Raw genomic sequence first — 13,397 nt, 5'->3', positions numbered from 1 at the left:
ATCGAAGGCACATGATATGTCAAGGGAGACAGCTCTAATTTCCTGTTTGGCATTGAGGACCTCCATCCATTGTTGAGAAAGCAGAAGCAGCATGTCCAGAGTAGAGTGACCAGTGACCAACTTATTCGATTTTGGGGTCATCGGTCAAATCTGTAATAGGTCTATAACTCGAGAATGGCTGAAGTGATCTAATTCAAACTTGGTAGAGGTATGTATGATGATGTAAAGATTATCTGATTCGATTTTAGGTTCAAGATTGACAAAGGTTAAACACCTGAGGTCAAACACCTCAGGTCAAAGGTTAAAGGTGAAAGTCGGTAATAGGTCTATAACTTGAGAATGGTTAAAGGGATCTAATTCAAACTTGGTACAGATATGTATCATGTACAGATTAACTGATTCGATTTTGGGGGGTCCCGAGGTCAAATGTCAGAGGCCATGTCATGTAAAAATGTGAGAACTTGTGAACAGCTGAAGGGATTTAAATTAAAACTTGATACAAGTATTATAATGATGTAATAATGTAGGCGGAGGTATATCAGTCGACGTCATGACGTTGAAGAGTGTCGTTCTAGTCTAACTGCTGGTGTTGTTTCAAGGTCAATTTTAATGTTGTCTGTTTTTGTTGGTTATCTTGTACAAATGTGCACCTGGCGCACTTATCTAGTCCAAATTCCATTTGAATGTCCTCGGAAAACCGTTTGACTAGTTTTAGTTTTTCTGTCAATTTTCTGTCATTTGGTGAGAAGAGCTTTAAATCATCCATGATGTAGGTGTGTAACCTTTCCTATTTATTTGGATGTTCGTCTGTGGGTTGTGAGGGTGTATCCGTTTCCTTGTTTATTGATGAGGTTACTTAGCGAGTCCAGACCCCGACAAACTATAAGGGAGGAAAGACTGTCTCCCTGGAAGATTCCACATCGTATCTTCACATCTGGTATTTCGATATTCCCTTCTGAGTGCTGTAATATCAATGTGGTGTTCCAGAGCTCCATCGATTTCTCAATCAGTTTGATTATTTGGGGATAGATTTTGTATATTTGCATGCATTTTATCATCCACGCATGTGGGACATTGTCGAAAGCTTTCTTATCGTCCCCCAGGTGGTGGACAATTTAGTTCTTCACATTTTGCAATTTTCAAGTGTGGCCTTGTTCAGTAGTAGGTGTTCAGTTGTTCCATAACAACCTCTCTTACATCCCTTTTGTTCTGCCTCTAAACCTCGTTGCTGTGTTAGATGATGGTACATCAATTCTGTGATGATTCCTGTCAGCAGTTTGTATGTTAGTATGTTGGTAGGTATGTTATCAGCCGGTATTTGTGGGGAAGTTTGGTTTCCTCAGATTTTGGGATGAGAAAGGTGTTCCCTTCTATGAGCCACTCATCCACTGCCTTTTCCTCTTGGATCAGTTCATTAAATGTCCTGGCGTAGTGATTGTGAAGAGCATCAAGTTGTTTTAGCCAGAAATTTGGAATTCCATCTGGGCCTGGCCTTTTGAAGTTTGGCATTTTAAAAAGTTGTTTTCTCATTTTCTCTTCATCAATAAATCAATGGGGGAATTTATTTGAGATGTTGCTTCTTCTTTTCCAAATTTGAGATCCATTCTGCTTCCTTGTTATGGTCTTTTCGATCTTCAAAAATTCCTTTCCAGATTTTTCCAGTTTTTTTTTTCAGGGGGAGTTGACACATTCTGGTTTTGTTTTCCCAATTCACGGTAAAAATCTCTTTGGGTGACTTTCAAACATGTGGTTTTGGTTTCTCCTGTTGCTTCCTTCTTCATAGTTTTTTTTTCTTCCTTACTATCATTTCTATTTTGAGTTTGTTTTCAGCACCCAAACACTCGAGGTCTGTCTTTGATTTTGTATTTGTTTTATATTCTTTTGATTCCCTTTTTTAGTTTTAGGTTTTAGGATTCCTTTCCTGAACTGTTGTATTTGTCCGACTTCCTTCCGCAGTTGCTCTCTTTGTGTCTCTAATCTCTATCTCCAAGGTGGAATTTGGTTTCTATTTATAGGGCCTGGTTTTTTCTTCTTCTGGTGTTGTTTGCCCGTTACTTTTTCTTGAATAAGTAGTGCCGCTGCAAAACAGACGACATCGATTTCCTCCAAGGTGGATGATTTTGAAATCATTTTCCTAATTGAATGGTTGGTTCACCTCACTAAAATTTTTGTCCGTTTATTGTTTTCTATGCGATAAAGTTTTGGTCTTTCTCTGAGTTTTATCAATTTCACCTCTTCTATTTTGTTGGCTAACTCTTCTTGCAGCCTATGCTGCTCTCCATCATCCTCACCCTCCTCTTCTCCCTCATTCTTCTGCTCTCCCTTGTCTTTCTGCCAATCGTCATCCACCTTTGCCCCTTCATCTGTGTCTGAGTCACCTGGCCTTGTCTCTGAACTGGTCTTGCCTCTCTTTCAGGGGGACAGTCTCACTCTCTCCTTTCACGACACTTTCTTCGCCACCGATGGACACCCATGGGCTTTCTAATATCCAGTGTAATTGCGGAATTGGTAATGCAACACTTCTCGAGCAACAGCCATTGCAAGGTGAAAACATGCCCAAACTTTGGCTCCGGAACGGGGATGACATGTTTGCTATAATCAAGAAGACAACTTTGACAGGTTCTAAGCCCACACTAATCGGATCATACCTGCCATCCAGTTCAAACACTAACTCAAACAAGCCAGCTTTATTGCGTTTTTAGATGTTGGCGTCGAACGCACAACGGATAGACGTTTGAGCAGCCAGGTGTACCGCAACACCACTCATACAGACTGGGTGCCTAACTACAAAAGTGGTCACCTGACCGCACAAACGATCTTGTGCACGAACCTTGTACGACCAGGCCAAATCGTACAGCATTGAACGAGACTCACAATGGATTGAACTTGAACACGTCTACTGCTTACTGCAGAACAATGACTAACTGACAGCATTCCTTCAGTCTTACCGATGGAAGAAGGAATCGCACCGTGACCTGAGGAATCGGCCAAAACAGTAGTATTACCGTACATCGGTAATATCTCTGAGATGGCCAACCATCTGTTGCAACCATTTGGAATCTGGGTCATGTGTAAACCTTGAAGAACACTCTGCGCACAGCTTTTCAGGCTCCAAAACAGAGTGAATAGACTCGATAAGATGTATTACCTATAATATCCTATAATGACTGTGATGTCAAGTGTGTGGGCAGTCGTCCAAGCGAGTTGCGACACGGTCGTGCAGCACCAGCAAGCAGTAGCAGGTGGAGACAAAGTTTTCACTGGTCGCGGCATATTAAAAATACGGTTGTAAAAGCCTCGGCACCTGGCCGGGCTAGCCGGGAAATCCTCAAGGCGTGGCTTTCGGGCATACGGTCGATCGATTAAACCGCACGTCGACCTTCATGATTCCTCTCAAGGATTATGTAATCACCCACACCCCTCGCCTGTGGGCGCGAAGGTGAGGACCGATACCCAAGGCCGGGGCAGACATGAAACATACGACACCAAATCGATGGGCCAGAAACCTGAACCGGAAGCAGATCCATCCTCCACTCCCACTCTCTTTATTAAATCTATCCCCAACCTCAAGCTGATTGGTTCCTGTCCCCTCTCCTCCCCACCCCAACTGCCCAATCGTAATGTGTACAAGCTTCCCATTGGATGCAATAATTCCATCTGATTTCTCCGCATCTGCACATTTTGTGTTTTGTTGTTGTCACCTCTGCGGACGGAAGATAGCATTCTTCTGAAACGTTACAATTCAGCGAGCTTTTACTATTCGTACCATCTACCGTATAAAACAAAAGGCTGTTTGTTATGTTTGTACAGATGTCTGTCCCCCTTCATAAGGCTAGGTTTTACAGACCAATCGTTTAACATTAATGTGTGTTCACTACGGTCTATTTTTGAGGATAAAACAAACTCGAAAAACATTTTTCATAAAAGAGTAATTATGTCTTCTATTGGAACTGTAGACAGTGGCTTGGAAACCGAGTCTCAAGGGCGGTGTACAGAAGCGTTTTTTTAAAATAACAATAAATACAAGGAACAGGGATGTGAAATTCTCTACATGTGATGTGCAACGCACACAGAGCAAAACGAGTGTATACTTACGTCTGTAGGATGTCGAATAATTAAAGAAGATATTGTGGCGGGCACAAGGGGCAATAATTCCGCACACCAGTGGGTGGCGCGAGCGTCCAGGTGGGGAACGAGAGCACATGCCCCGCCTTTTGACTGATCGGCCACGCCCGGGGATTAGGCGTGGCCTCGGCACATATATGCGGGCTCTAAGCTCGAGCCCGCCCAGTGCTGAAGTACGAGCTTTGAATAAAGACTCTTTGTTATACCAACGCGTTGTGGCCTACCTCTCTGGCAATCGAGTCGTGTGTGCGCAGCACCACACTGGTGACCCCGATTGGTTCAGCCGTTGCTGACCACCGAACGCGCCATGGCCACCAACGCCGTCGCAGTTAAACTCCCGGAGTTTTGGGAAGTGCAAGCCGACGTTTGGTTCATGCAGGCCGAAGCTCAATTTCAGCTCCGAGGCATAACGGCGGACGAGACCTGGTACTACCACGTGGTCGCCGCCCTCGCGCCCGGCACTGCCGCCCGAGTCGTGTCCATCCTTCGGCGCCCACCGGGCGACAACAAGTACGAGGTGCTCAAACGTCTCCTCATCGCCACGTTCGGGCTCACGGAGCTCGAACGGGCCGACCGCCTCCTGGACCTTCCCGAACTCGGCGACACACGAGCATCCGTGCGGATGGATTTTATGCTGTAGCTGCTTGGAGACCAGCCCCCGGATTTCTTATTCCGGGCGCTTTTCCTACGCCAGCTACCTCCACAGGTACGCCTCGCGCTGGCCGGTTCCAAAATAAAGGAACCCCGCGCCCTGGCCGTAGAGGCCGACAAGTTTTTCGCGGCCTGCGACACGCGGTCGGGTTATGGTGTTGCCGTCGTGGATCCCGGGGCAGAGGCTACAGCGCCCCCGGCTTCCCTCGTCGCCGCTGCTGCGCCCCGCCCACCACCGCCGCCGCCATCACCACGGCTGCCGCGGCCGCCGCCGCCGCAAACCTGGTGCTACTACCACGCCAGGTTCGGCCGCAAGGCTAAAACGTGTCGCCCGCCGTGCTCTTTTGACAGGTCGGGAAAGGACCGGGCGGGCGCTCATTAGCGGCCCTGAGCGTCGGCCATTCCGGCAGCCTCCTGTTCATCACGGACACCTTGTCCGGGCGCCGTTTTCTTTGCGACACAGGAGCGCAGGTAAGCGTCCTCCCCGCCTCCACGTCCGACAAGCAAACCGTGGGCCGGGGCCCCGCTTTGCTTGCCGCCAATGGTACACCCATCCGCACATTCGCGAAGCGTTGCCTCTCACTGCGGTTCAGAGGGCAGCGCTTTCAATGGTCACTCGTGACTGCCAGCGTGCCGATGGCCCTGCTTGGTGCGGACTTCCTATGTGCGAATGGGCTGTTGGTCGACGTAAAGTGCAGACGGCTCGTCCAGGCCGAAACCTTTAGCTCGCTCGCTTGTTCGTTGAGCGGCTCACCGAGCAGCTTGTCAAGCGGCTTGCTGGAAGGTTCCGTCCCGGCGAGTTTAGTTTGCACGCTTCCGGCAGCGGACAACTTTACCCGCCTCCTCGCCAGTTTCCCGGCCCTCACGCGGCCCACCTTCTCAGCGGTGGCCGTTAAACACGGGGTGGAGCACTATATACCCACGGTCGGGCCGCCGGTCTATGCCCGGGCACGCCGACTCGAGCCCACGAAGCTCGCCGTGGCGAAAGCGGGGTTCACCACGCTGGAGCGGCTGGGGATCCTACAGCGCTCCAACAGCGCTTGGGCTTCTCCTCTGCACATTGTGCCGAAGCCCGGCGAAGGATGGCGGCCGTGCGGGGACTACCGCCGGCTCAATGATGCCACCACCCCCGACCGCTACCCGGTCCCGCATATCCAGGATTTTTCCGCCCGGTTGGCAAACACGACGGTGTTTTCCAAGGTGGACCTCATCCGGGGCTACCACCAGGTCCCCGTCCAACCGGACGATGTCCCGAAGATGGCCGTCATCACCCCTTTCGGCCTCTTCGAGTTCCTGAGAATGCCCTTCGGGTTGAAGAATGCGGCCCAGGCATTCCAACGGCTTATGGACAGCGTCTTGCGCGACTTACCTTTCCTTTTTGTCTACCTGGATGACATCCTAGTCACGAGCGCGTCCCGGGAGGAGCACCTGCTCCACCTCCGCACGCTTTTCAAACGCCTGGGCCAGCATGGCCTAATCATCAACCCCGCCAAGTGCCGTTTCGGCGTCGCCACCATCGACTTCTTGGGGCACCGCATCACCAGGCACGGGGCTGTCCCTTTACCGGCCAAGGTGGAGGTGGTCAGGGATTTCCCGCGGCCCCGCACGATCAGGGGGCTCCAAGAGTTCCTGGGCATGGTAATTTTTTACCACCGCTTCGTGCCCCACGTCGCCCAGCTCCTCCGCCCCTTGCACGAGGCCCTCCGGGGCAAGCCGGGCAAAGGTGACCGCCTGGTCGGAGCCGATGGCCGTGGCGTTTGCGGGCGCAAAGCTGGCTTTGGCCGACGCCACCATGCTGGCGCCCCCGGCGCCCGATGCACCGATCGCCCTCACCACCGACGCGTCGGACTACGTGGTGGGCGCGGTGCACGAGCAGTGGGTGCGTGGTGCTTGGCAACCGCTGGCGTTTTTTAGCCGGCAGCTTCGCCCACACGAACGCCGCTATAGCACCTTCGACCGCGAGCTGCTCGGGCTCCACCTGGCGGTCCGACACTTCCGCCATCTACTGGAGGGCCGCCCATTCACGGCTTTCGTCGACCACAAGCCCCTTGTGTTCGCGATGGCCAAGGTCGCCGAGCCATGGTCGGCACGGCAGCAGCGTCACCTCTCTGCCGTGTCCGAGTACACGACGGACATCCGTCACGTGGTGGGTAAAGACAACCCGGTGGCGGATTGCCTTTCCCGGTCCGTCGTGCACGCGGTCCACCTCGGGGTCGACTATGCCCGGATGGCGGAGGCCCAGACCGCCGACCCCGGCATCCAGGCCTTGCGGACCGCCATCACGGGCCTCCGCGTCACCGAAGTGCCGTTCGACGCCGCGGGCGCGGCCCTCCTGTGCGACGTCTCCCTCGGCCGGCCTCGCCCCATCGTGCCTGCTGGCTGGTGGCGCCCAGTTTTCGACGCCATCCACGGCCTGTCCCACCCGGGCACGAAGGCATCCCAGAAGCTCGTCGCGGCGAAGTTCGTTTGGCATGGCCTCTGGAAGGACGTCCGCGACTGGGTCAGGACGTGCCTCGCGTGCCAGCGCACAAAGGTCCACCGCCACACCCAGGCACCGTTGGCCCCATTTGCGGTGCCCGAGCGTCGGTTCGACGACGTGCACGTCGACTTGGTGGGACCTCTGCCCCCCTCGCGGGGGTTCACCCACCTCCTCACCATGGTGGACCGCACCACACGGTGGCCGGAGGCTGTCCCATTGGCAGTGACGTCTGCGGCTGCGGTGGTGCAAGCCTTCATCGCCACTTGGGTTGCCCGGTTCGGTGCCTCCTCGGACATCTCGTCCAACCGTGGCCCCCAGTTCACCTCGGCGCTCTGGGCCGCGGTGGCGCAAGGGCTCGGGGTGAAACTACACCGCACCATGGCCTACCACCCCCAGGCCAATGGCCTGTGCGAGCGCTTTCATCGCTCAATGAAGGCCGCACTCCGAGCCAGCCTCCGCGACGGCGGCTGGGTCGACAGACTCCCCTGGGTCCTGCTGGGCCTCAGGACGGCGCCCAAGGACGACCTGCGCGCGTCCTCGGCGGAGCTGGTCTTCGGGCAACCACTGCGGGTACCGGGTGAATTTATCCCTGACTCCACGGCTCCTTGGTCCGCGGCGCAACAGCGCTCCGCCCTTCAGGAGACCGCCCGGAGGTTCGCCCCGGTGCCGACAGCACACCACGGTTGCCCACCTTCCCACGTTGCCCCGGAGCTTCGCACGGCAAAGTACGTCTTCATCCGGCACGACGCGCACCGGGCACCACTACGGCCCCCGTACGACGGGCCCTTCCACGTGCTGGAGACCGGGGACAAATTTTTCACCATCAACATCGGCGGTGCCCCGGATCGCATCTCCGTGGACCGCCTCAAGCCGGCCCACCTCGATCCGGACCACCCCCCGCAAGCAGCTCTGCCTCCGCGTCGAGGCCGCCAGCCGGCGGTCAGACCCCCGGCACCCCCCAGCCCCGCCGTCCCGCTACCCCCCAGCCCTGCACCCATCGCCAGGGGGCGTTTCGGCCGGGTCATCCGGCTTCCCCGCAAACGAACCCTTCAGGTGCGTGGGAATTCTGGGGGGGGGGGGGGGGGTGCGTGTGGCGGGCACAAGGGGCAATAATTCCGCGCACCAGTGGGTGGCGCGAGCGTCCAGGTGGGGAACGAGAGCACATGCCCCGCCTTTCGACCGATCGGCCACGCCCGGGGACTAGGCGTGGCCTCGGCACATATATGCGGGCTCTAAGCTCGAGCCCGCCCAGTGCTGAAGTACGAGCTTTGAATAAAGACTCTTTGTTATACCAACGCGTTGTGGCCTACCTCTCTGGCAATCGAGTCGTGTGTGCGCAGCACCACAATATAAACATATCTGACACTAGGCCGAGGCTTCAGACTTTGGCATGCTCACGCGGACGGCTGCACCGTCGAATAAACTGTTCCAACCCGTCATTTTTGACAGGCCGTTTACTAGTATGTACATATATACATATATGAAGTCTTTGTTTGTGACTAGAAGTTGTCAGTATATCTTCGTTAACCAAACCCCTCTAGTTATATCCACAGCTTGGAGCACAAGTTGGCGATCCCTTTGGTTTTGTTGCACAATCTCTTCAGCTGAAAATATACAAGTATGAACTCCTGGATTAATGTGAAAATCAAAATAGTTCCATACCTTCGTTGCAGCCACTACACATACCACCACAATGAGGACAAGGAGCAGTACTGAGGTCAGCACACTCACCAGCACCACGTGGTCCTGTGAAAAAGTCAATAAAAACGCATATCTTACATCCGATAAACATATTGAACATCCGATAAACATATCGAACATCCGATAAACATATCAAACATCCGATAAACATATCGAACATCCGTTAAACATATCGAACATCCGATAAACATATCGAACATCCGATAAACATATCGAACATCCGATAAACATATTGAACATCCGATAAACATATCGAACATCCGATAAATATATTGAACATCCGATAAACATATCGAACATCCGATATACATATCGAACATCCGATAAACATATCGAACATCCGATAAACATGTCGAACATCCGATAAACATATCCAACATCCGATAAACATATCGAACATCAGATAAACATATCGAACATCCGATAAACTTATCGGACATCCGATAAACATATCGAACATCCGATAAACATATCGAACATCCGATAAACATATCGAACATCCGATAAACATATCGAACATCCGATAAACATATCGAACATCCGATAAACATATCGAACATCCGATAAACATATCGAACATCCGATAAACATATCGAACATCCGATAAACATATCGAACATCCGATAAACATATCGAACATCCGATAAACATATCGAACATCCGATAAACATATCGAACATCCGATAAACATATCGAACATCCGATAAACATATCGAACATCCGATAAACATATCGAACATCCGATAAACATATCGAACATCCGATAAACATATCGAACATCCGATAAACATATCGAACATCCGATAAACATATCGAACATCCGATAAACATATCGAACATCCGATAAACATATCGAACATCCGATAAACATATCGAACATCCGATAAACATATCGAACATCCGATAAACATGTCGTTATCATAACGACGATGCAAAAACTTCTGTATTTACACCATTTTAAACAAAATTGTTATTTCACAGTGCAATTATTAAATTATTTTTTTTAACTCACAACGGATGACGGGCCTACCTGTTGAACCTTGAACAGCGGCTGAAAACACTGGATGTTGATTTATATGTTACAAGGTGATATGAATATCTTGCTTTTACAACCTTCGATTTTGATGTCGCCCACTGAATGTTATGATATACAGTTGAAAATACCCAAAACAAATCAATTACCGGATTGCTTTCAGATCGACAAAATCACAAGGACCAAACAAGCAAATGTCACCTTTATACAGGTGCGGTGTCAGGAATTGCATTTGTTCCATAACTGAGACTTATCATCATCGTCGTCATCAGGCAGGACATTCTGGAGGTATGCACGTTCATCTTTGAGCTCAATTGTCTGGGTTTGAATCCCGACCCAGCTGTAAACTGTCAAACTGGTGTTTGGCATCCTGGTCCCTCGGACAGACTTTAAGCTGGACGTCTCGTGTGCGAGCTGGCAGACGCTAAATATCCCACTGAAGATCCCACGGTGTCCTTCACGAAGAGTAATCAAGGTGTATTTCACCAATTGGAGGTGTTCTCACCAGCAGCCTGGAAAATTTCGAAATTCCTGGTCTTACCTCCAGGGGGCACTGCATCAGCAACAAGCTTCAATGTGGGTGGAGGCCCCGTTGTCGCGAAGCAGACTAGTTAACCCCTCCCATCCATTTTTGTTCTGTGAAGGGACAACTTTTTACATTTGTCTTGTTTCAATCCAAGGGGCTGTTTTTGTTTTTGTCTGGTTGTTCTGCTTTTGTTTTCTTTGTGTAGCGCCCACCTCGAGTGGCCTTCTGGCTGTGTGACGGGAAACATCCCATAAAAAAAAGCTGGACTCCCAACAATGATGATGCACAAAACTGATGATGATGACGTCATCATAACGTGACATGATTTTGGAGTGATCATCAAGTTTATTCAACACCCTGTACTGAAGACCATGATAGGTGGTTGTTTGTTTTTGTATTTGCGGTTTTCATGCTTAACATGTGGGGTATTTGATATCGTTTAGGGTTATTGTACCGGTTTCGGGGAGCGGGTTCCAAGGCATAGTCAGTGGTATTCACAACTGGTATAATGGTCGCTGGGTACCTTTTACTGGGTAGAATCCAGATCTGGCCTATTTCATCCCTGTCTCCTTAAGGTGGACGGACGAAGGTTATGTTTTCATCCCTGTTTGTTTGTCTGTGAGCAGAATATCTCAAAAGGTTATGGAGGAATTTGATGGATAGGTCGGGTGTGTGACGAGGAAGAATTGATACAATTTTGGTGAAGATCCGGCTGCGGATCTGAGAATTTTATTTAAAGTGATTCTTCATTGAGAGATTGGGCAAAAAAACGTAAATAGCACGATATTTCAAAAAGTTGTGGACGGATTTGGAAGAAATTTGGTGGATAGGTCCGGTGTGTGACAAAGAAGAATTGATTCAATTTTGGTGAAGATCCTGATGTGAGATTTTTAAGTGATTCTTCACAATTAAGAGATAGGGCCAAAAATTAGATATATCGCATGATATTTTGAGAAGTTATCCAGACAGTATACAAAGTATACAAACGGTATACTTTAGGATTGTTAAAGATGGAATATCGTAGATAATCCAGGTAGATGGAAGTCCTTGCACAAATGGCACACTTTCGAATTGTTAAAGATGGAATATCGGAGATAATTCAGGTCGATGGATGTCTTTATACAAATGGTATACTTTAGAATTGTTAAAGATGGAATATCGGAGATAATTCAGGTCGATGGATGTCTTTATACAAATGGTATACTTTAGAATTGTTAAAGATGGAATATCGGAGATAATTCAGGTAGATGGAAGTCTTTATACAAATGGTATACTTTAGAATTGTTAAAGATGGAATATCGGAGATAATCCAGGTACATGGAAGTCTTTATACAAATGGTATACTTTAGGATTGTTAATGATGGAATATCGGAGATAATCCAGGGAGATGGAAGTCTTTATACAAATGGTATACTTTAGAATTGTTAAAGATGGAATATCGGAGATAATTCAGGTAGATGGATGTCTTTATACAAATGGTATACTTTAGAATTGTTAAATATGGAATATCGGAGATAATTCAGGTCGATGGATGTCTTTATACAAATGGTATACTTTAGAATTGTTAAAGATGGAATATCGGAGATAATTCAGGTCGATGGATGTCTTTATACAAATGGTATACTTTAGAATTGTTAAAGATGGAATATCGGAGATAATTCAGGTAGATGGAAGTCTTTATACAAATGGTATACTTTAGAATTGTTAAAGATGGAATATCGGAGATAATCCAGGTACATGGAAGTCTTTATACAAATGGTATACTTTAGGATTGTTAATGATGGAATATCGGAGATAATCCAGGGAGATGGAAGTCTTTATACAAATGGTATACTTTAGAATTGTTAAAGATGGAATATCGGAGATAATTCAGGTAGATGGATGTCTTTATACAAATGGTATACTTTAGAATTGTTAAAGATGGAATATCGGAGATAATTCAGTTAGATGGAAGTCTTTATACAAATGGTATACTTTAGAATTGTTAAAGATGGAATATCGGAGATAATCCAGGTACATGGAAGTCTTTATACAAATGGTATACTTTAGGATTGTTAAAGATGGAATATCGGAGATAATCCAGGTAGATGGAAGTCTTTATACAAATGGTATACTTTAGAATTGTTAAAGATGGAATATCGGAGATAATCCAGGTAGATGGAAGTCTTTATACAAATAGTATACTTTAGGATTGTTAAAGATGGATACCGTGGATGGATACCATGGATGATTAAAGATGGATACCACACTTTAGGATACCGTGATTAACACCACAGTTACGGATGGCCGATTTGCGAGACTTTAACTCCCGAGGCGAAAACTCAATGGCGGATTCAAACTCAACACAAAGTTAAACGCGCGGAATGGCAGACACAGCAAAGCTCCGCAGCCTTATCTATTAAAATGAAACACCCAGGAAAACTGCGTTCAGATATATACAGAAAATAATACAAGGATTTATTAATGAAAAGTAAAGACAGTGAAAAAGCCCGCGCCGGTAGTACTAATAACTCTAATAAGCCTAAATTGGGATCCCACACACAACAGATACCAAACACGATACGAGGGAGATTATGAATACGAAAATAACACGTCTCGTCAGGTAAAGTGTAAACGCGGAGCTCGGGCTTATCTGGCTCCTTTCGTCTTCTTGTAACACGGCCGCGCTCAACCGCCACCAGGCCTCGTCGGTTCAACGGCACACCCACACCACGAGCTCCATTGCTCCAACGGTCCAACGCAGGGCTGCACAAAGCAAACGAACTCCACTCGACCAGGGCCAGGAAGGACTCCTTTGAACTCCACTCGACTCGACTCTCTGCGGGAGTGCTGGCAGCCAAGTGCCAACTGTTCACTGCTCTGTGCCAACTGCCAACGAACTG

The 13,397-nt window shown here is 48.8% G+C and overlaps 1 protein-coding gene across 2 annotated transcripts in view; it reads right to left on the bottom strand.

Annotated features, from left to right (window-relative positions):
• LOC137430683 (uncharacterized) overlaps window positions 1-13,397 on the bottom strand; it is a 119,416-nt gene that overhangs the window by 84,953 nt on the left and 21,066 nt on the right. For both annotated transcript variants that reach the window (XM_078781183.1, XM_078781184.1), the window contains exon 3: window positions 8,918-9,001. In XM_078781183.1, coding sequence (XP_078637309.1) covers window positions 8,918-9,001 — 84 coding nt within the window. The remainder of the gene's footprint in view (window positions 1-8,917; window positions 9,002-13,397) is intronic.

The sequence above is a fragment of the Myxine glutinosa genome, chromosome 7 (genome assembly GCF_964187855.1).
Source record: "Myxine glutinosa chromosome 7, kmMyxGlut1.1, whole genome shotgun sequence".
Taxonomy (NCBI): Eukaryota; Metazoa; Chordata; class Myxini; order Myxiniformes; family Myxinidae; genus Myxine; species Myxine glutinosa.
Note: the sequence above shows the minus strand (reverse complement) of the source record. Positions and strands in the feature narration are given on the sequence as shown.